Source organism: Eptesicus fuscus, chromosome 9 (genome assembly GCF_027574615.1).
Source record: "Eptesicus fuscus isolate TK198812 chromosome 9, DD_ASM_mEF_20220401, whole genome shotgun sequence".
Classification (NCBI taxonomy): Eukaryota; Metazoa; Chordata; class Mammalia; order Chiroptera; family Vespertilionidae; genus Eptesicus; species Eptesicus fuscus.
The window spans coordinates 22,366,584-22,388,839 of NC_072481.1; the positions used below are offsets into that span (position 1 = coordinate 22,366,584).

The window sequence follows — 22,256 nt, forward strand, 5'->3', positions numbered from 1 at the left end:
GCTCAGTGGATAGAGCGTCGGCCTGCGGACTGAAAGGTCCCAGGTTCGATTCCGGTCAAAGGCATGTACCTTGGTTGCGGGCACGTCCCCAGTAGGGGTTGTGCAAGAGGCAGCTGATCAATGTTTCTCTATCATCGATGTTTCTAGCTCTCTATCCCTCTCTCTTCCTCTCTGTAAAAAATCAATAAAATATATTTGAAAAAAAAAAAAAAAGCTTAAAGCAAAGTATACAAAAGGAAAAAAACTCCCATTTCATTCCCAAGAAGTAATTAAAAGGAGAAAGCTTATGCTAGGTATAATTTCTCTGTATATATTTACTCAACTTTATTTCTTTCCACAATGAATTTTAGACAGTTTAAAAAAAGACTTATTTAAAAAGATGAAAAGAAATAAGGACCATGGTAAAGGAAATTACAGATATGATCATTTTAATGTTGCGATTGATTAGATAATATGATTAGTTAAGTATACCCCATTATCAAAATGGAGCAAACATTATTACATCTGTAAAGAAACAGCATTTTATAGCTAATGATTCTAAAAGTAATTTCAGATGTGAATCTTCAGTAGGAGACACTGAGGAATGTGATGAAGTATCTTCAGTAACATTTTCTTTTTAAAAAATATTTTTATTGATTTTAGAGAGGAAGAGAGAGGGAGGGAGAGAAACATCAATGATGATAGAGAATCATTGATTGGCTGCCTCCTGCACTCCCCACACTGGGGATCGAGCCCACAACCTGGGCATGTGCCCTGCCTGGGAATCAAACCATGATCGCCTGTTTCATAGGTTGACACTCAACCATTGAGCCAAGCTAGTCGGGCCTAACAGATAGTCTTTAAAGAAAAACTATAGACATATACCATTATCACACAGAACAAATTAGCAGTAATTTAGTAATCCTCCTATATAATAAAAGGGTAATATGCAAATTGTCCTTTTGACTGGGAGTTTGACCAGAGTTTGACCAGGGGGTGAGGCAGGCTGGTCAACCTCCCGCGTCCCCTCCCCCCAGCTGGCCCTGCCAGATCGCCCTGATTGGGGCAATCTGGCTGGGCTGGCTGGACCCCTTCATATTCTTCTGTGTTCTAGTAGAAGCACATCACTTTTAGTGATGTTCATTCCAGTGCAGGTGATGTCAGCCTAATTCATATATTAAAAGTTCCTTTCAGTATTTGATGTATTGGTTTTAGCATTCATTGATAATTAGTTCTTAATTCACTATTTCATTAGGGGTTATAACATGATCACTTTTTAATTCTTTCATTTCTCCATTATCTATTAGCTATGATTATTTTATAGAGAAGAATTTTCCCTTATCAACTTTGTTTTTCTTATTACCTTGAAATATGTTAGTACAGAGAAGACAAGATAAATGCTTGATTCTTTGTAATTTTAAAGAATGAGTTGATGCCCTGGCAGCCTCCACAAATGACCAGTGAAGGTTTTTTTGCAGGACTGAAGGGAATGAGAGGGATAATAAATCATTATAAGTAGATTTACATATGGATTTATATATTTATTTTGTGTCAGTTTATTGTGCCATCTTTTAAAAAAATGTTTTTTACTGATTTTTAGAGAGGAAGGGAGAGGGAGAGAAAGAAGTAACATCGATATGAGAAATACCCATTGGCAACCTCCTGTATGCCCCTTACTGGGGATTAAGCTCGCAACCCTGGCATGTGCCCTGACAGGGAATCATACCTGTGACCTTTTGTCGAATGGGAGGAAATTCAACCAACTGAGCCACACTAGCCAGGGCTGTTGTACCATTTTTGATCAGTGCTAGCCTCTTCAAGTTAGCTCTTGAGTAATTTTGTTTTGACTCCTGTAATCTTTGATAACTTTCTTGTTTTGTGGTACAGAATGAATTAGGCTCATCTGTGAAATCAGGAACCCTGTGCTTCTTTTAGTGGGAAATGGTATTTAGAGACCATCACATTTGATGATTTAAAAAATATATATTTTATTGATTTTTTTACAGAGAGGAAGGGAGAAAGATAGAGAGATAGAAACATCGATGAGAGAGAAACATCGATCAGCTGCCTCCTGCACACTCCCGAATGGGTATGTGCCTACAACCAAGGTACATTCCCTTGACCGGAATTGAACCTGGGACCCTTTGGTCCGCAGGCCGATGCTCTATACACTGAGCCAAACTGGTCAAGGCTTGATGATTTTTTAAAAAAATGGTCTTAAATTTTATATTTTGAAGGGTTCTTTGAAGTTTCTACCCAGTGTAGAAATCTTTGTCCTAAGTATTTTGCATGTTATATAATTGAACTCTTTTGAAGACTATTTAAAAATGTAAGTGATGAACATTCTCAGATGGAATATAATCTATACTTTGTTTGTAAGAGAAATTTAAATGAAACTAATAATTAAAAATAAAAGTAAGCTAATTTATATTAAAAAAATATAAAGCTAATATAGCAAAAATTAGAATTGCAATTTTAGAACAAAACTTCATGGCAAAAATAATTAACTGCTACAAATTTCTGACTTTGTAAAGATATGATTTACATTAGGCATTCATTGATAATGGTCAAAGCCATGGATCATTATTATAAAAAGCCTTGCATTGAAATATATAAAACAAAAAATTTAATGGTTTAGAGGAACCAAAGTTTAATTGAATTTGATACAGTATGGGGAAAACATTACCTTCTTACACTCGCCCATGGAGCATTTACAGAAATTAATCATAATTTATACTTAATTTTATTTATTTATTTTTAAAAATATATTTTATTGATTTTTTACAGAGAGGAAGGGAGAGGGAGAGTTTGAAACATTGATGAGAGAGAAACATCAATCAGCTGCCTCCTGCACACACCCCCACTGGGGATCTGCCTGCAACCAAGGTACAACATGCCCTTGACCGGAATCGAACCTGGGGCCCTTGAGTCCACAGGCCGATGCTCTATCCACTGAGCAAAACCGGTGAGGGCTATACTTCATTTTAAAAACTTAAAATTTAGAGACTACATTCTTTGATCACAGTGCAGTGAAGCTGAAATGAGTAAAGTATCAAAACAACCCAAACATTTGGAAATTTTAGAACTTTTAAGCACCTCTTGGGCTAAACAAGTTGAAACTAACTTTAATTACAAAACTTAGGAATATTACAATGAGTTATATGCCATTTACATCTCAATTAAAAAAAGATTATAACAATGAGAGTCTGCCATATCATAACTTGGGATATGAGCAAAGCTATTCTCTAAAGAAAAGATTTAGCATTGAATGCTTTTAGTGTAAAAAATAAATTGCATATTCAATTTTATGTGTTAGAACAATGAAATAAACCTCAGTAAAACACAAGGTAAGAATTAATAAAGTTGAAAATAATGTGTTAGAAAAATGAATTAAGAAATGGAAAAATCTATAGATTGATAAAAATAAGAACTGATTTTTGTTTGAAGAGATCAATAAACAAGTTTCTGACAAGTCTAATTGAGGGAAAAAAGAAAAAATAGAAACACATAGTATTAAGAAGAAGAAAAGGCTATATAACCATAAATATATTGGAATAATATGTTGAACAAGTATATGTATAACTAACAGTGCTGATTCAGATATAAATTAGATGAAGTGGGAGATTTTCTAACATAAGTCACCGACATGATTCAAGAAGTAGAAAACCTGAATAGGCCAATAACTGCTTAAAAAATGATAAATAATGTCAGTGAACAACTCCCCAAGTTTCTAATCTTTTTTTGTAACTTTGGGGAACAGTTTATTGTTTTGTTTTAAAAATATTTGCCAAAAAAAAAAAAAAAATCTCATATAAGTTACCAAAAAAGACCTTGGTATGTTTAGTATTCATTTCTGATAAAGTCCTATTCAATGAAGCTAAGAATAGAGGGTTATTTTCTTCATTTGTATTAGAATCCAGCAACCATCCTTGGAAATTTAGGAGCGATGCCTGCTATTACCATAATTACTTAGTTCTAGGCAATATAGTTAGATGAGGAAAGGACATAAGAGGTGTAAAGTTGGGGAACAAAATTATTTTCAATGATATAGTTATTTACTTATAAACCTCAAGAATAGCAATAGAAAATATAACTAAGAAGTAAAAATGCATAAAAGAAAATCTGGAGGAAAAGAAGAAAATATAACAGGGAACGGTAAAATGCTTAGTTACAAAATAAAAATGTTTTTCAAAATCCTGTAAAACCCAATAATTTGACTATAACTAGTTGGAAAATATGTTTTTAAAAGAGGTTGATTCACAAAGTAATCAAAAATTAAAATTCCTTGAGATAAACCTAATAAGAAATATGTGAGATTTAAAGAAAATGATAAGACTTTACCCTAAGGACATGATAATAAAATAACAGTAGTCACAACAACAACTAATTTTTATTGAGCCTTGCTTTAAGCTTATGTCTTAACTCATTTGACCCTGTAATGTAGTGTTAAGTCTGAGGATAACAGGAAGTGTCTTGTCAAGGTTATTTAGCTGACTAGAATGAGGAACAATGGGATTGGAACCCATTCAGGCTGTGTAAATGAGGATCTGTAGCTAATAAGCTTTGATGATTCCTGGAAAAAATAGGCTGATATGCTATGTTCCTGGATGGGAAACCCCAATATTATAAAAATACAAGAAGCCCAGTGCATGAAATCGTGCGTGGATAGGGTCCCTAGGCCTAGCCTGATCAGGGCCATCTTCTGCCCGCTTGCCAGTCCCCAGTCCCGCCCCGCTGCCAACACCCACTCCAGTTCCCCTCGCCAGTCCCCAGTCCTGCCCTGCCGCCGCCACCCACCCTGATTCCCCATCAGGTGATCCATTGGAGTCTTCAGGCTGGGGGGAGGGACCAAGAGGTCTGCCTTCTGCCTGCTTGCCAGTCCCCAGTGCCATCTGTCGCCACCCACCCTGGTTCCCCATGGTCCCCTGTTCGCCATCTGGCTATTGGAGCCTGCGGGCTGGGGGGAGGGACCAAGCAGTCAGCCATTTAGCCCACTCCCCAGTCCCCAGTCCCACCCTGCTGCCACCCACCCCGGTTCTCCATAGTTCCCCATTTGCCATCTGATGATCGGAGCCTGCTGGCTGGGAGGGAGGGAATGAAAGGTGGTCAGTGCACATCATAGCGACTGTCTAGCGGTCATTCTGGTCGTTATGCCATTATGGTTGCTGGGCTTTTATATAGGATGTCCAAGTAAATATTATTTCAGCCAGTATTACAAGGGAGTTTTGTTTTTTTCTTTTGACGGTGAAGAGGGTAGAATTTGAGGAAACTGATCAAATTCATTTGAAATTATAAATATGTGAAAGATAGCCAAAGTAGTTTTGAATTGAAGAATAATGGAAGAATGCAGGAGTAGGGGAATGTGTGGGTACGTTGTTTTACAGAATCTTGAATATGATACCGGTATAGGAAATGTTCAGACAAATTATCTACACTAATAAAAGAGAAAGATGCAAATTGACCGTACCTTCGTGATGCCCACCAGCCAATCAGGAGTGAGCATGCAAAGTAATCCAACAAAGATGGCGGGTTAATTTGCATACAAGGCACCAAGCGGCCGGGGTAGGGTGGGGCACAGGCGTTCTGCATGGCACCAGCAGCACCGGGCCTCTGGGCTGAGTGGGAAGGCGGAAAGGTGGCTCCAGCTAGAGTGAAGGCGGTGCCGGCTAACAGGTGAAGGAAGGCCATTCTTGCACGAATCATTGTGCATTGAGCCTCTAGTTACAAATAAACAGACTCATATCCTTACATAAGAACATAATTATTAATTATTCATTAAATGGTGTTTGAACAGTCTGCCAGTTTGGGCAAACATAAAGTTAGATCTTATTACTCCAGATGCCAAGACAAATTTGAGAGGGATTGAATATATAAATCTAAGAAAACAAAAGTATAAAAGTACCTAAAGAAAATTAAATATTAGATCTTGATATAGGGAATGCATTTCCAAGCATCTATACTAATAAAGAGCTAATATGCTAATGAACTGGACGCCATAACGGGTAACGACCAGGTCACTATATTAGCTGGGGCATTGCTCCGGAGACAAGGCAGAAGCGGGGAGGCGCCCGGAGAGCCTGGGACCATCCTGTGCCGGGGAGGGCAGGGGTGAGAGCCCATAGCGCCCTCCTCACCAGTCCTTCACCACCCACTGCTGGCACTCGGAGTGCCCCACGGCCCATCTGCCAGGGGAAGGAGCACAGTGCAGGAGGCAGGAGGCTTCCACGCTCTCCTCTGGCACCATGACAGGGCGGAGCTGCCACATTGCTCTGGAGATGGGGTGGAAGCGGAAGGCGCCCAGAAAGGTGGGACCAGCCTGAGGCGACGGGAGGGACTGAGGTCGGGGATTGAAGTGGCCAGAGAAGGCCAGGGGGTTGGGGGCTGGGCCAGGCGCGCTGGAGCTTTGTCTGGACAGTTTCATGTGTTAAGGCAGGGCTACAGGTGGGTGGGTGGTGTCGCATGGTATCATGTGCTGGGCTCCTAGTAGGTAATAATAATAATAATAATAATGCAATTTAAAAGAATGATATGTTTGACTACATTGAAAAAATTATCACATTAAGAAAATTTTTTTTCCATTCTGACCCAAGGATAGATTTTTTATTTTATTTTATTTTTTTAGAGAAGAAGTGTGTGGGAGCGGGGGAGGGAGAGAGAGACAGACATCAATGTGAGGGAGAAACATGGATCGGTTGTCTCCCGTACTTGCTCTGAATGGGGCTTGAACCTGTAATCTAGTTGTGTGCCCTGACCAGGAATCAAACCTGCAACCTTTTGGTGCATGGGATGATGCTCCAACCAACTGAGCCACCTGGTCAGGACAAAAATCTCACATTTTTAAAAAGGAAAAGTATTTGAAATATGTGACAAGTGGAAACGACTATGGAGTACTGGACAGATAAAAGCAGATAACCACTTTAAGAGTCATCTTATAATTTCTCAGTGTTCCACATCCAGTCATTATTCATGCTTTCATTAAAATGCTTGAGTGTCTATACAAGAAACCATTGTAGGTACTGAGGATATAGTAATGAACAACAAAATGGAGAAAATCTCTGCTCTTACAGAGTTTACATTCTGTGATGGGAGAGATAAATGCTAATTAAATAATGTAGAGGATTTAAAATGGAGGTTTCTGTAGAGAAACAAAGCAGAAAAAGGAAATGCAATGTGCTATGGTGAAAAGGGCATTGCAATTTTAAATAGTGACATTTAAGCAAAAACCTGAAGGAGATGAGAAAGTGATTCATGTCAGCACCTGAGAGGAAAAATATTCCAGGTAGAGGGAAAAAAGGCAAAAGCTATGAGGGAGGAGAGTGCTGTGCATGTTTTATGAACAGCAAAGATGTGGTAGTTTGAAGGTGAGTGAGCAAGATGGTGGTGAGTAGTAGGAGATTAGGTAAGGGAAATAACTGTCTAAATCCTTTAGGGGCATTTAAGTCAAGATTGTCCTTTGCTGTGGTGACTGTTGTGTACATTTTTGGATGTTTCACAGCATCCCTGGCCTCTACCCACTAGATGTCAGTAGAACTCCCCAGTTGTGGTAACCAAAAATGCTTCCAGATATTATCAAATTCTAGATTTGGGAGCATTGCCCTGGTTGAAAAGCACTGCTTTTCTAAATCACTGTCAGTCTTTCTGGAGAAGGCTTGAAGGATGATTTATGGTGTGTACTTATGGTAACAGTGCAGAGTTCATAAGGGCAACCCAGTCTCTCCTCAGTCAAGTGGCTATGGGTCTTTGAATTGACTAGGTCTGGAAACGGCAAATGTATGTGACTTCCACTGTGATGACTCAAGTCAGATTGGCCACCAAATTTAGGCATTTTTGTGTTATACAGATTAAACTGCCCATCTATTTCATTCCTAGGAACATCGTGATAAATTAGCCACTGCCAAAGATCCCTGCAGGCCAAAGCATTCTGATTACTGGTATGTCCCTGCTGCCCTTATCTGTGGGGTTAAGTGCTGTCCCTTGGCCTTACTTTGGGATCCCACAATCCTCAGTGAAATCCAGAGAGCCCATCTCAATGATAACATTCCCAATAGTAATACCAAAAGAGAGCAGCCACACAGCTTTTCAAATATGCAGTATACTAACCAATATACTAGGTGTACCGCTTAACAATAGCGAATTTTGTAATCAAAGAAAACACGATAATTTCAAGAGAAACATCAAAAGTGCTTTATTCAAAGTAATGTCCCTCGCTAGCTACACATTTCCCCCATCTTTCAGGTAATTTGTGAATACCGTCCCAATAGAACTTTTCTTGTTTTGAGGCAAATCATTCAGAGATCCAATTTTCCACTTCTTCGTATGTTTTGAAATGCTGCTCAGAAAGTGCGTGTTCAATTGATTGGAACAAGTGGTAACCTGAAGGAGCAAGGTCTGGTGAATACAGCGAGTGGGTTAATACTTCCCAGGCTATATCTTTTAACGTGTCTTCAACTGATTTTGGAGCGTGTGATGGTGCATTATCATGAAGCAAAATTACTTGGCCGTGTCTTCTTGAACATTCTGGTCGTTTCACGATCAAAGCATGGATCAAATTGATTATTTGTTGTTGGTAGCGATCAGTATTAACAGTTTCACCTGGTTTTAGAAGCTCATAATACACCACACCATCCTGATCACATCAAACGCAGAGCATTGTCTTCTTTCCAAAGCCATTTGGCCTTGCAGTCGATGTTGATGGTTGACCTGGATCAACCCATGATTTTGTGCCTTTGGGATTCTCAAAATAAATTCACTTTTCATCGCCAGTCACAATTCAGTGCAAAAAAGACTTTCTTTTGTGCCGTTAAAGCTACATTTTACTGATGACTTTTTGGTTTTCCATTTGTCTTTCATTCAGTTGATGTGGCACCCATTTTCCTTGCTTTAAAATCTTTCCCATTGCTTGTAAACGATCGGAAATTGTTTGCTGAGCAACGTTTAATCTTTCTGCAAGTTGTTTTTGAGTTTGACACGCATCTTCATCCAATAATGCTTGTAATTGTTGGTCTTCAAACTTTTTCAGTTGACCTGGATGTTCTTTGTCTTTCACATTGAAATCATCACTTTTAAAGTATTTAAACCAGCGTTCACAAGTATCTTGACATGGAGCATGTTCTGAAAGGTCCCGGGTTTGATTCTGGTCAAGGGCATATGTGGGCTCGATCCCTAGTAGGGGGCATGCATGAGGTAGCCAGTCAATGATTCTCATTGTTGATATTTCTCTCTCTCTCTCCCTCTCCCTTTCTCTCTAAATCAATAAAAATATATATATTAAAAAAAAAAGTACAAGTTCAGGAAGTTTGGAGAATCCCAAATAGGTTGAACCCAAGAAGGCCCATACCAAGACCCATCTTAATTTAAATAGCAAAGGTTAAGATCAAAGATAAAATCTTAAAGTTAGCTTAAAGAAAAACAGCTAGTTACTTATTATGGAGCTCCCATAAGACTGTCAGCTGATTTTTCTGTTTAAAAAATTAAAAAAAATATTTTTATTGATTTCAGAGAGCAAGGCAGAGAGAGAAAAAGAGAGAAACATCACTGATGAGATAGAATCATTGATTGGCTGCCTCCTGCATGCCCCTGACTTAGGAATCAAGCCTGAAACCCAGACATGTGCCCTGACCAGTAATTGAACTGTGATCTCCTGGTTCAGAGGTTGATGTTCAACCACTGGGCCACTGGGTCGGTTTATTTCTCAATGGAAACATTTTATACCAGAAGGAATTGCCATGAAATATTCAAAGTGATGAAAAGGAAGGATCTAAAACCACAACTATTTACCCAAGAAAACTGTAATATAAAATTAAAGGTGAAATAAAGAGCTTCAAGACAAGAAAAAAGCTAAAGGAGTTCATTACTACCAAACCAGTATTACAAGAAATGTTAAAAGGGTTTCTTTAAGAAGAAGAAGAAAAAGAAAAGAAAGAAAAAGCACAGAACAACAATTATAAAGAATAAAATGACAATAAATACATAACTGCAAATAATCACTTTAAATGTAAATGCCTGAAATACTCCAATGAAAAAGCATAGGGCCCTTGCTGGTTTGTCTCAGTGGATAGAGCGTCAGCCTGTAGACTGAAAAGTCCCGGGTTTAATTCCCTCCAAGAGCACATGTCCAGATTGCAGGCTCAATCCCTAGTAGGGGGTGTGCAGGAGGCAGCCAATCAGTGATTCTCTCTCATCATTGATATTTCTAATTATCCCTCCCTCTCCCTTTCTCTCTGAAATAAATAAAAATATATTAAAAAAACAGGGTAGCAGAATGGATAAGAAAACAAGACCCATGTATATGCTGTCTACAAGAGACCTACCTCAGAACAAAAAAACACATTAAAAGTCAAGGGGAAAAGATATTTCATGCAAATAGAAATGGAAAAAATAAAACCTGGGGTAGCAATACTTGTATCAGACAAAATAGACTTCAAAACAAAGGAGATAACGCGACAAGAAAGGACATTACATAATGCTAAAGGAATTAATCCAACAAGAGGCTATAAACCTTTTAAACATTTATACACCCAACATAGCACCTAAATATATAATGCATATCTCAGTGGGAGAGATTGACAGTAATGCAGTCAATAGTAGGGGATTTATTTATTTATTTGTTAATTCTCACCCAGGGAATGAGTCTGCAACTGAGGTATGTGTTCTTGACTGGAATCGAACCCAGGACCCTGGACCGACGCTTTTTCCACTGAGCCAAACCAGCTAGGGCCATAGTATGGGGATTTTAAGACCCCATTGACATCAACGGATCTTCTAGACAGAAAGTTAAGAAGGAAGCAAGGGCCTTAAATGACACACTAGATCAGATGGGTTTAATTGATGTCTTCAGAACATTTCATCCCAAAGTTACAGAATATGAATTATTTTCAAGTGCACATGGAACCTTTTTCTAAGATAGGCAACATTAGGACACAAAACATCAATCAGTTGTTTCCTGTACATGCCCTGAATGGGGATCAAACCCACAACTTGGGTATGTGCCCTGACTGGGAATGGAACCTGTAACCTTTTGGTGTGCAATGCTCCAAACCAACTGAGCCACACTAGGCAGTGCTTTAAAATTTTTTAAATTGAATTTATTGGAGTGACATTGGTTAATAAAATTATGTAGGTTTCAGGTACATAATTCTATAACACATCATCTGTATATTGTATCATATTGTGTGTTCACCACCCAAAATCAAGTCTTCTGTCACCATTTATGCCCTCTTTACGCTCTTCGACTTTCCCCCTTCCCCTTTTACCTCTGGTAATCACCATACTATTGTCTGTGTCTATGCGAGTTTTTTTTTCTTAATCTCTTCACCTTTTTCACCCAGCCTTCACCAAATAATCTCCCCTCTAACAGCTATTAGTCTTTTTTTCTGTTTCTATGAGTATCTTTTTATTTTGCTTACTTTTTTTTGTTTTGTCCACTAGATTGTACATAGAAGTAAAATCATATGGTATTTGTCTTTGACTAGCTTATTTCACTTCACATAATACAGTAAAACCTCACTAAAATGGACTAATTTGGGCGAGGAGGGTGTCTGTTAAAGCTGAGAGTCTGTTATATAATAAAATAGGTTTTCCAAATGCATATGTTAAAAAAATTGACAAATTAGTTTACCTGTTTTACTTATGTAAACATGTCTGTGTAATTAAAATCAAGTATGTATGAAAAGTTTAACTTCACAGAAAAGTTTCCTATATGTATTACTGTAATTTTAAATTTATACTGAATAGCTCTAGTAAATGCATGCATTCACCAGTCACTATGATTAAATAAATGCACACAGCTGGGGCATGTAATTGTTGGAAGTTGAATCAAATTTGAAAAGGATTATGACAGTTTGCAAAGGCATAGAAAAGATGCTTATTTTATGTCATAAGTTATCTGAGAGAAAGAAGATGGCCAGCACTGTGTAATCATGATAAAGCTATTTTTTTTAAAACCTTCTTCAAAAAAAATATATTTCATTGATTTTTTACAGAGAGGAAGGGAGAGGGATAGAGAGTTAGAAACATCGATGAGAGAGAAACATCTCTGTCAGGGCACATGACCAGGTTGCTGGCTTGATCCCCCAGTGCGGGGTGAGCAAGAGGCAGTGGTGGCGGCAGGGGGCGGCGCAACTCAACGTTTCTCTCCTCTCCTCTCTAAAACCAATAAAAGCACATTTGAAAAAAAAGTAAGTGCCTATGCTCTTCAATTTCATGACTCTACTTCTTGGAATTGATCATATATATATATACTAGAGGCCCGGTGCACGAAATTCGTGCACGGAGGGGGGTTGTTCCTCAGCCCAGCCTGTACCCTCTCCAATATGGGACCCCTAGAGGGATGTCTGACTGCCCGTTTAGGTGGGATTGGGCCTAAATGGGCAGTCGGACATTCCTCTCACAATCCAGGACTGCTGGCTCCCAACTGCTTGCCTGCCTGCCTTCCTGATTACCCCTAACCCCTACTGCCTGCCTGCCTAATCACTCCCTAACCACTCTGCTGCCAGCCTGTTTGCCCCCAACTTCCCTCCTCTGCCGGCCTGGTCACCCCTAACTGCCCTCTCCTGCAGGGTTGATCACCTCCAACTGCCCTCCCTTGCAGGCCTGGTCCTTCTCAACTGCCCTCCCTTGTAGGCCCGGTGCCTCCCAACTGACCTCTCCTGCTGGCCATCTTGAGGTGGCCATCTTGTGTCCACATGGGGGCAGGATCTTTGACCACATGGGGGCAGCTATATTGTGTGTTGCAGTGATAATCAATCTGCATATTACTCTTTTATTAGATAAGATAGAGGCCTGGTACAGGGGTGGGGGCCAGCTGGCTTGCCCTGAAGGGTGTCCCTGATCAGGGTGGGGTTCCCTTGAGGTGTGGGGCAGCCTGAGCAAGGGGCCTGTGGTGGTTTGCAGGCCGGCCACGCCCCCTGGCAACCCAAGCAGAGGCCCTGGTATCTGGAATTTATTTTTCTTCTACAATTGAAACTTTGTAGCCTGGAGCGGAGCCAAGCCTGGGGCTCCCTCCGTGGCTGGCAGCCATTTATGTTGGGGTTATAATTGAAACTTTGTAGCTTAAGTGGGTGGGCCTGGCCAGGGTGTGCAGAAAGCTTTGTTTCCCCTGTTGCCAGCGGCAACCCTGGCCTGCTCTCTCAAGCTCCGTTCTGCCCCCATTTCTGTTTGAATTTGTTTACCTTCTATAATTGAAACTTTGTAACTTGAGTGGAGGCTTAGGCCTGGCAAGGGCAGGCGGGAAGCTTGGCTTCCTCTGTTACCTAGGAAACCTTGCTCTCTGTGGCTGTAGCCATCTTGGTTTGGGTTAATTTGCATACTTGCTCTGATAGGATGGTGGGCGTGGCTTGTGGGTGTGTCAGAGGTATGGTCAATTTGCATATTTGTCTATTATTAGGTAGGATATGATCAAATATATATATATATATATATATATATATATATATATGATCAAACATACAGTCACATACACACACACTGACATATATATATGCCAACTTATATATACAATGATAACAACGAAAATATTTGAAAAAAAGCTTGAAAGCAACCTAAGTGCCCATCTATAATCTATCTTATATATATAAAAGGTTAATATGCTAAGTTCCTTCCCACTGTTGGACCGGTTGCCATGACAAGCACTGACCACCAGGGGGGCAGGCGCTCAACACAGGAGCTGCTGCATATGCACACTTGCCATTTACAGAGAAATGGCAGCGCGGACCTGGCCGACAAAGCAACACTTGTTTTCCCCCAAGTGGGACAGGCCCCGTGACTACCCTGGAGCGACAGCCCACCAAATCACAGCCGACGCTGCTGAGACCCCATGGTGCAAAATGCGGCTCAGCCCAGTTCAGCCTGCAAATGGTGGCTGTAGGTGCACTGGGTAATGTCACGTTTTTGTTGACCAGCTGTTGTCACAATGTACCTCTGAAGCTGAAAGAAAGTGATGTAGTTGACAGAATATGTCCGAAGAATAACTATTGGCACAATGTACCTCTGAAGCCGAAAGATGCCGGCATTGTCGATAGAATATGTCAGAACAACAGTCATAGACAAGTACTAACAATACAGCCTTCATAGCGAAAATGAGGTAAATTTGGTTGCAATTATTGAACACAGTTGTTGTGGAATGACTGTTACATGTCAATCTTGCCTATCCCTCAATTTCTCCAATGAAAAAAACCATCTGATGGAAAATTTACTCGGATGTTGTAGCAAAGGCAAAGTTTCTCCAAATGATGTAAGTTTTGTAGAATACACAGCATATTAAAAAAAAATTAATGATAAACAAGATTCTGACAGTAAAAATTTTATAGAAAATACTAGAGGCCTGGTGCACGAAATTTGTGCACGGAGGAGGGTTGTCCCTCAGCCCAGCCTGTACCTCTCCAATATGGGACCCCTTGAGGGATGTCCGACTGCCCGTTTAGGCCCGATCCCACCGGGCCTAAACGGGCAGTCGAACATCCCTCTCACAATCCAGGACTGCTGGCTCCCAACTGCTTGCCTGCCTGCCTTCCTGATTGCCCCTAACCGCTTCTGCCTGCCAGCCTGATCACCCCCTAACCACTCCGCTGCCAGCCTGTTTGCCCCCAACTTCCCTCCTCTGCCGGCCTGGTCACCCTTAACTGCCCTCTCCTGCAGGGTTGATCACCTCCAACTGCCCTCCCTTGCAGGCTTGGTCCCTCTCAACTGCCCTCCCTTGCAGGCCGGGTGCCTCCCAACTGCCCACTCCTGCTGGCCATCTTGTGGTGGCCATCTTGTGTCCACATGGGGGCAGGATCTTTGACCACAGGGGGGGCAGCTATATTGTGTGTTGCAGTGATGATCAATCTGCATATTACTCTTTTATTAGATAGGATAGAGGCCTGGAACAGGGGTGGGGGCCAGCTGGTTTGCCCTGAAGGGCGTCCCGGATCAGGTGGGGGTTCCCTTGGGGTGTGGGGCGGCCTGAGCAAGGGGCCTGTGGTGGTTTGCAGGCCGGCCACGCCCCCTGGCAACCCAAGTGGAGGCCCTGGTATCTGGAATTTATTTTCCTTCTACAATTGAAACTTTGTAGCCTGGAGCACAGTCAAGCCTGGGGCTCCCTCCAAGGCCCGCAGCCATTTGTGTTGGGGTTATAATTGAAACTTTGTTGCCTTAAGCAGGTGGGCCCGGCCAGGGTGTGCGGAAAGCTTTGCTTTCCCTGTTGCCGGTGGCAACCCTGGCCTGCTCTCTCAAGCTCCATTCTGCCGCCATTTGTTTGAATTTGTTTACCTTCTATAATTGAAACTTTGAGGCTTGAGTGGAGGCTTAGGCCTGGCAAGGGCAGGCAGAAAGCTTGGCTTCCTCTGTTACCTAGGAAACCTTGCTCTCTGTGGCTGTAGCCATCTTGGTTTGGGTTAATTTGCATACTCGCTCTGATTGGGTGGTGGGTGTGGCTTGTGGGCGTGTCGGAGGTATGGTCAATTTGCATATTTGTCTATTATTAGATAGGATTAGTTTGGTAAATAGTTCTTTTGCTTTTGCTTCAATGATTTATCATCACAAGATTGTGACCGAGCATAATCGAGGCTGAAGTATTAACAAGATCTGCAGGAGAGGTGGTTCTGATTCCAAGAATTGATTTGTCCCCGTCTGACACTGGCCTCCCATTTAAATTAATTCTAAGATAGTTTCCCGTGATGCCAGCATTTGCAGTGACTATTAGGAAATCATAAGGACAAACACTAGACAGAATAGGAATATTCCTACCTGAACCCATTTTTGGACATGGTCAGTTATAAGTTGCTTTTTCTCAAGTTTGAAGAGCGTGTGACGTTAAAGTTGTAACTAATTTCATCCAAGGGAAATTAGTGAAGCACTCTAAAAGTGTTTTTACATTTGGATATTCTTTTTACTTTTATTCTTCCAGATGTTCTTGATAATGGTTTTGTCTCCTTTTCTCTTACCCTACCTTCCGTATTTTGTGAGGAAATTGAATTCTTCATAGTAGTAATTTTTTTCCCTTGGTAATGGTATATTACCTATTTATTCTCTGAAAGTTTTATAATTTTTTCATAATGATTTTATATATTTCTTAACTTTATTTTCAGAACTTTTTATATGTAGTTTTATTGTGAATTGTTTTTTCCCCCCATTATATTTTAACTAATTATTGCTGGTTCATAGGAGTGCTCTTGATTTCTTGAATGTTGAGTTTTAAAAAGAGTCACTCTATTAAAATATATTCTTACTCCTAATACATTTTATTCTTTTATCTTGGACTTTTCAAGTAGACAAGCATATTACCTGTAAAAAAATGAAAAAAATATTTTTCTTTTCACTGTTTTTACTTTTTATATATATATATATTTTATTGCATAGACTAGAACATTCACAACAAGGTAAAATAGTGCTAATATTACCACTTTAATGTTAATTAAGTAGTAAATATTTGATCTTGCCTGTCAACTTCAATTGATAGTAAATGAACACCTGAACTTTGAGTTGAGAACAATTCTGATAACATAATCTATACTTTGTAGGAAAGATTGCTGTGGTTGATTAGTAGCAGATGATTTGTGGTGTAAGGTGAGTCTTAGTAGGAAGAGAATGTTAGGAACCAAGTATTAACTATCCTTCTTTAATACTAGAGGCCTGGTGCATGAATTTGTGCACGGATGGGGTCCCTCGGCCTGGCTGGCGATCGGGGCCAATTGGGGCCATCTTGCCCAGTCTGATCAGGGCTGCCCAGCTTGGGAGGTACCGCGGGAGGTTGGTCGGCCAAGGAGGGACTGTGGGGAGCTCCAGGGAGTGTCCGGCCCTCTTGCCCAGTCCCCGATCAGCCAGACCGCAGCAGCAAGCTAACCTACTGGTTGGAGCGTCTGCCCCCTGGTGGTCAGTGTGCATCATAGCGACTGGTTGAGCAGTCAACAAAATAGTCGACCAGTTGGACACTTAGCATATTATTCTTTTATTATATAGGATTTCCTTGTTAATTTGACTAGTAATTTGAGAGAAATATTTTTTAGCATGTTGAATAATTACACTTATTTCTATGTATTTGTGAAACTATCAAGTGGAAAAGCCCTTATACAATACTTGTGAAAACCACACATGGTCAAATGACATGATTATTAAGAAAAGCTGGAAAAAAACATGACTTTGGAGTATATTACTAAATTAAAAATGACCTCGTATTAAAATGTGCAGATACAACTGCTATTGTCATTTAGTGTCATTTCTCATAGATTTCTGTAGTATGTTAATAAATGTTATCCTTCAAAAGGGTTCTGTGGTCAAATATGTTTGGGAAATTTTGTGGGAAACAAAGCAGTACTGTGGTCAGGTATATTTGGGAAATGCTGGGTGAAACAAAGTAGTACAGGTTTCTTTAGTTTGACTTCTTAGTGTTTAATTAATTAACAACCATTATAAATTACTAAAAGAGATATTTGTATTTCCTACATTAATTTGATGACAGAACTTTTCTCAGAACATCTTGCAGGTTTGCATAACAAATGCTGAGAAATGCAAAGTATAGCATATGGTTAATAAAAAAGATTGAGAGATTATGCAGTATAACACATCCTCAAATGACTTTATTTCATTCAAGATCATTTCCTTATAACATTCAGATAGCCATAAGAACTTAACTTGTTTATGCATCAACCTGCCTATGGTAAAATTGGTCTTGTTATACATAATTTTACTTAACCTTTTGCACTCGGATATCGAGTGTGACTCTACATGGTTAGCATTAGAATAAAGGAATCGAGAAAAAAGCAAGCGAGTGCAAAGGGTTAAAGTCGCAGAACCTATCAACGATGTTAAGTGAAGACTTAGTATAAAATATGCTAGGGCGTATGGGTATCCCAGGATGTTGATTGTTCAGGTTAGTGTTGATTGGGAGTTTTGCATAGTTCTCAAGAGATGTTAGTAAGTTCTCAGCCGTTGTTTATTGAGAGCACGTATTGGCTACATTTATTACTATAAATATATATGGTCCTCTATTTTGTAACATAAAAGTGATTTAAAAAAAATAAGGTGTTTTGTGTGTGTGTTTTAATAGTTAATGCATGTATTTATCTCTTCAATTTTAGTTTGTGGGTTTTGGCCTGAGAACTTCTTTTGTTTATTCTAAACTAGAGTCCCAGTTCATGAAAATTCATGCACTGGAGGGGGGGTTGGTCCCTCAGCCCGGCCTGCCCTCTCTTACAGTCCAGGAGCCCTTGGGGGCAGGATGCAACCCGGTGATCAGGGGAAGGCGACGCCCCATCACACCTCTGCTGCTGCCACTGCTGGCAGCGCAAGCCTCGACCGGTCCTAGTTACCTGCGCCTTGGGCCGGCCCTGGATAGCTAGGGGGCTGAGGGGACGGGGCGCCGCCATCTTGTTTCTGTGGGCGCCGCCATCTTTGAGGGCATGGCAGTTAATTAGCATGTTCCCTCCTTATTGGCTATGGGCGCCTCCATCTTTGCGATAGCGTGAGGGTCAATTAGCATATTCCCTTTTTATTAGATAGGATTTTACTTTATTCGATAGTATTTATGCTTTTGTAATGAGTACTCTGGGTTGAAAATTATAGCTTTTGGGGGAGTTGGGAGGGATACTAAAAAAATGCTAGAAGAATATGATGGTAATGTGATTTTTCTCTTTTTGCTTTTTCAGTTTGAGCAGAAAACTGGTGCAGTTTTTGATGAAATTGTAGAGAACTGTAAGTACCATTTTAGAAAAAAACCAATTGTACTTATATAGATAATAACAGATAATATATAAGCCTAGATAGAACATGTATCTATAACTGATTTATCTAAATCAGTTTGATTTATTTGAGATCTCCTCACACTTTCTTAGTATTTTCAGCAAGTTAATTTGAATTGTAAACCTTAATTTTTAAAGTTGACATATAGCCACACTTTGTGTATGTGTGAAGTATATAAAAGTTTATGTACCTCTTAGTAAAGGTTTCTACTTTGTTTATTGGGTATCTTAATTTTCTCTTTATATATTTTTTCCATGGTACATGATTTTCTTAAAAAAAGTCTGTTTCTTATGATTATAAAAGTAATACATTCAATTTTACAATACAAAAATGAATGTAGCTGAAAACATAAGCCTTTGTTTTTACCATTCTCCAAAGATAACCAGTTTTAAAAGTTTAATATATATCTTTCCCAATATTTTTTCTGTGAATGTATGTGTTTCTATATATGGTAGGTGTGGTTTATGTATATATGCAGGGAATTATATGAATTTTTCTTATTTTTTAACTCAACTGCCTAGATATCTTTCTATGTCAGTGGGTTGGATCTACCTACTGCATCCTTTCTAACAGCTACTCAGTATATTTTTTGTATGGCTATACTATAATTTAATTACTGTCCTCTTTTATACATATGTACATTATTTTTAATATTTCTCTATTACAAGTAATAATGCAGTATGTATCCCTATACACATCTTTGTGTACTTGTTGAAGTACTTGATGAATCATTATAGGACATAATCATTATACTGTCCTCTTTTATACATGTGTACATTATTTTTAATATTTCTCTATTACAAGTAATATGCAGTATATATCCCTATACACATCTTTGTGTACTTGTTGAAGTACTTGATGAATCATTATAGGATAATCATTATAGGATATTCATGAATCATTATAGGATATTCACTTGTTTATGTAGGGTAAATTTTGTCACCTATAATTCCTAAGTCAGGAAATGTGTATTTCTTTTATTTTTTTTATAAGTTTATTTAATCCAGTAAGATTTGTGAGTACTATCTTTCTCTTTGCAATTAGGTAATATTGGGTGATAACAGTTTTTATACTACATATTGAGAGGTAACTAGCTCTCCTGATCTTTAGTAGATTTAGTTGTCTTTTTCTTGCATGCAAGAAAGTAAATTAGGCTTCAGCTAGCTTATCCTGAAGAAACTTCAGAAGTGTATTGGAGTACTTCACAGAATTTAGGGAGGGTAGAGAACAGATTTCCTCCAGGGAACTCAATGAGACCATGTGCCTGCTCCATCTGTGCTGCCAAAAAGCAGTTATGTTCCAGTGACTTATTTCTCCCCTATGCCCATTTTAAATTTCAAGTTCCTAGGAAACAAATTATGATTGTGCCAGCTTAGATTTGATGTTTATCTTTGACCAATCATTTATGGTCAGGAAAAGTAAGGTTACAAAGTAAAACATGGCTGTTAGGAGGTATCTCTCAGTCCCTACTACTCGCTTTCATCAAATAATTTTTGATTACCTTCCTCTGGACATACCTTTGCTCAAGTCTAAATACTGGTAGTGATAGAAACTAATCAAATAGGTTTTTAATGAAGGTTTGAATCGGGTGCTTTGTTTGTTAAAGATGTTGAATAACAACTATCTTAAAGTGGTAGCAGGAATCTTATTGTATTAACCAAGCTCCTGTACTTGGGTCCTTATAACAAGTATTTGGAGTTTATGTTTCTGATCCCTGGTGCTTTTCTATTCTAACTCCACTTTAAGGGTGGAGGTTTATAAGCAGGGAACTTGATACCAAATGTTGAGTGCAAATGGTGGAGTGAAGATTGCCCTATATCTCCTCCTTTCTGGTAGATTATCATTAAGGGGCTGTTAAAGGCTCTGGAGGCAGAGAAGTGAGTAGCTTGGAAGGGGAAAGTGGTCTCTCTCCATGAAGGGGATTCAAGAACATAGCTACCTATCCATTAGATATAAAGGCAGACTGCTACATAGATGGTATTTAGGAAGTATCTAATTCCAAAGATTGTTATTCAAGGTATACCATTTTGTCTTGGGGCACATATCCAGAAAAAAGGATATTCACTGTTTCTCAGGCTTCCCCCAAGTGGGTCACAGGCCCCACCACCACCCCAGAGCGACAGCCACCAAATCGCAGCTGAAGTTGCCCAGACCCTGGAACGGTAACTGTGGGTGCCGGGAAATAACGTCATGTAGTAATGCCTGGCTTCCGTTCCTTAGTGACGACTAGCCTCCTTGCAGTTTCTTCAGCCCAGGAACACAACTTGCTTTATAGCCAGGTGCAAACATTTCACACTTTAACCAAATGTTTGTGAAGCATTTTCCCGTGCCTCATCCCATTTGATCCTCACAGAAGTCCTGGAGTAAGTAGATAGGAGACTCGGTGGAATCCTATTTTCTTTTCATTAGCTGGAAAAACGGAGATTTAGAAAGCTTAGAAACTTGTCCCGACTGAAAAGAAGAAAGAAATGGTGGACCTTGAAAATGACTACATGTTTTCTCACTGCGCAGAATATAGTCAAACACTGCTGCAGTTAAATATTTTACCCTTGGTTCTCCCTGCTTGATCTACAATAATAATCTGCTTCGTGTTGATATTTACTGCTGTGTTGCTGACAATACATGAAAGACAAGTTGGGGTGCTTTTCTGGGCTGGAAAAAGTTTAGCTAAATCAGAAAGCAGGTTTAATTAAGCAAGTTTATTCTATATCTATAAAAGGCTAAGTTGGCTTGCACATGCGCGATACATATAAAGCTCTCATTGGTGCCAATCACATGTGTGTGTTTCGATCTGTCATTGTCGATTGTGAATTTGGTTGACACTTCTATTATAGAGAAAGGGTGAATAGCGATATTAAAATATTTCTTCTAATTAATTTCCTTTCAATGTGCATGAATTTGTGCACTGGGTCACTAGTTAAGAATAATACCATACCTACCATGTATTCATTGGCCAAGATCACCAGGACATGGGGCTTCAGATATTTGTTTTATAGATCAAATTCAGCCATTCGAGGGCATAGCCCTTTTGAAAAGTTCAGCAAAATATAGTATCTGCTAATTGTTGGTATACATAAACTGATAGAGCTTAACAACATCAGTGAGGAATTTGGGAAATTTGGTTTAAACATGAAGAAGCTGCATTGATCTACATTCAGAGATGTAGTGTTTTCAGTGAAAGAGATTTAAAAGAAAAAAGGCTTCAACATTTCATGCAAGTCAAAGAGAAAGTAGGGTTTTTCAACTTCTAGTTCATCATCTCTCAGGAGAATTTGTGCTGTGAAATAGGCCCACACAGAATGCACCATACACATTCCAGTTAAAAGGTCAGAAATTGGGGTAGTGAGATGTAAGTGATATTTCTAGGAGTGTTATTTAAACCTGTCATTTGTAATAGAAGAATTATTTGTTATAAATCATTACTTCTTATGGAGATGTCTTGTTTCATTGGCCCTGTTTTTTTTTTTTTTTTCTTTTTCTATTTTTAAAATAAAAGTCATTACTCCGACTCCCCAAGGAAAAAAAAAAAAAAAAAAAAAAAAAAAAAAAAAAAAGAATTTGTG

The 22,256-nt window shown here is 39.4% G+C and overlaps 1 protein-coding gene across 4 annotated transcripts in view; it reads left to right on the top strand.

Moving 5' to 3' along the window:
• ZMYM4 (zinc finger MYM-type containing 4) overlaps positions 1-22,256 on the top strand; it is a 134,884-nt gene that overhangs the window by 8,298 nt on the left and 104,330 nt on the right. For all 4 annotated transcript variants that reach the window (XM_054720520.1, XM_054720523.1, XM_054720521.1 and 1 more), the window contains exon 2: positions 18,600-18,645. In XM_054720520.1, the coding sequence (XP_054576495.1) occupies positions 18,600-18,645 (46 nt within the window). The remainder of the gene's footprint in view (positions 1-18,599; positions 18,646-22,256) is intronic.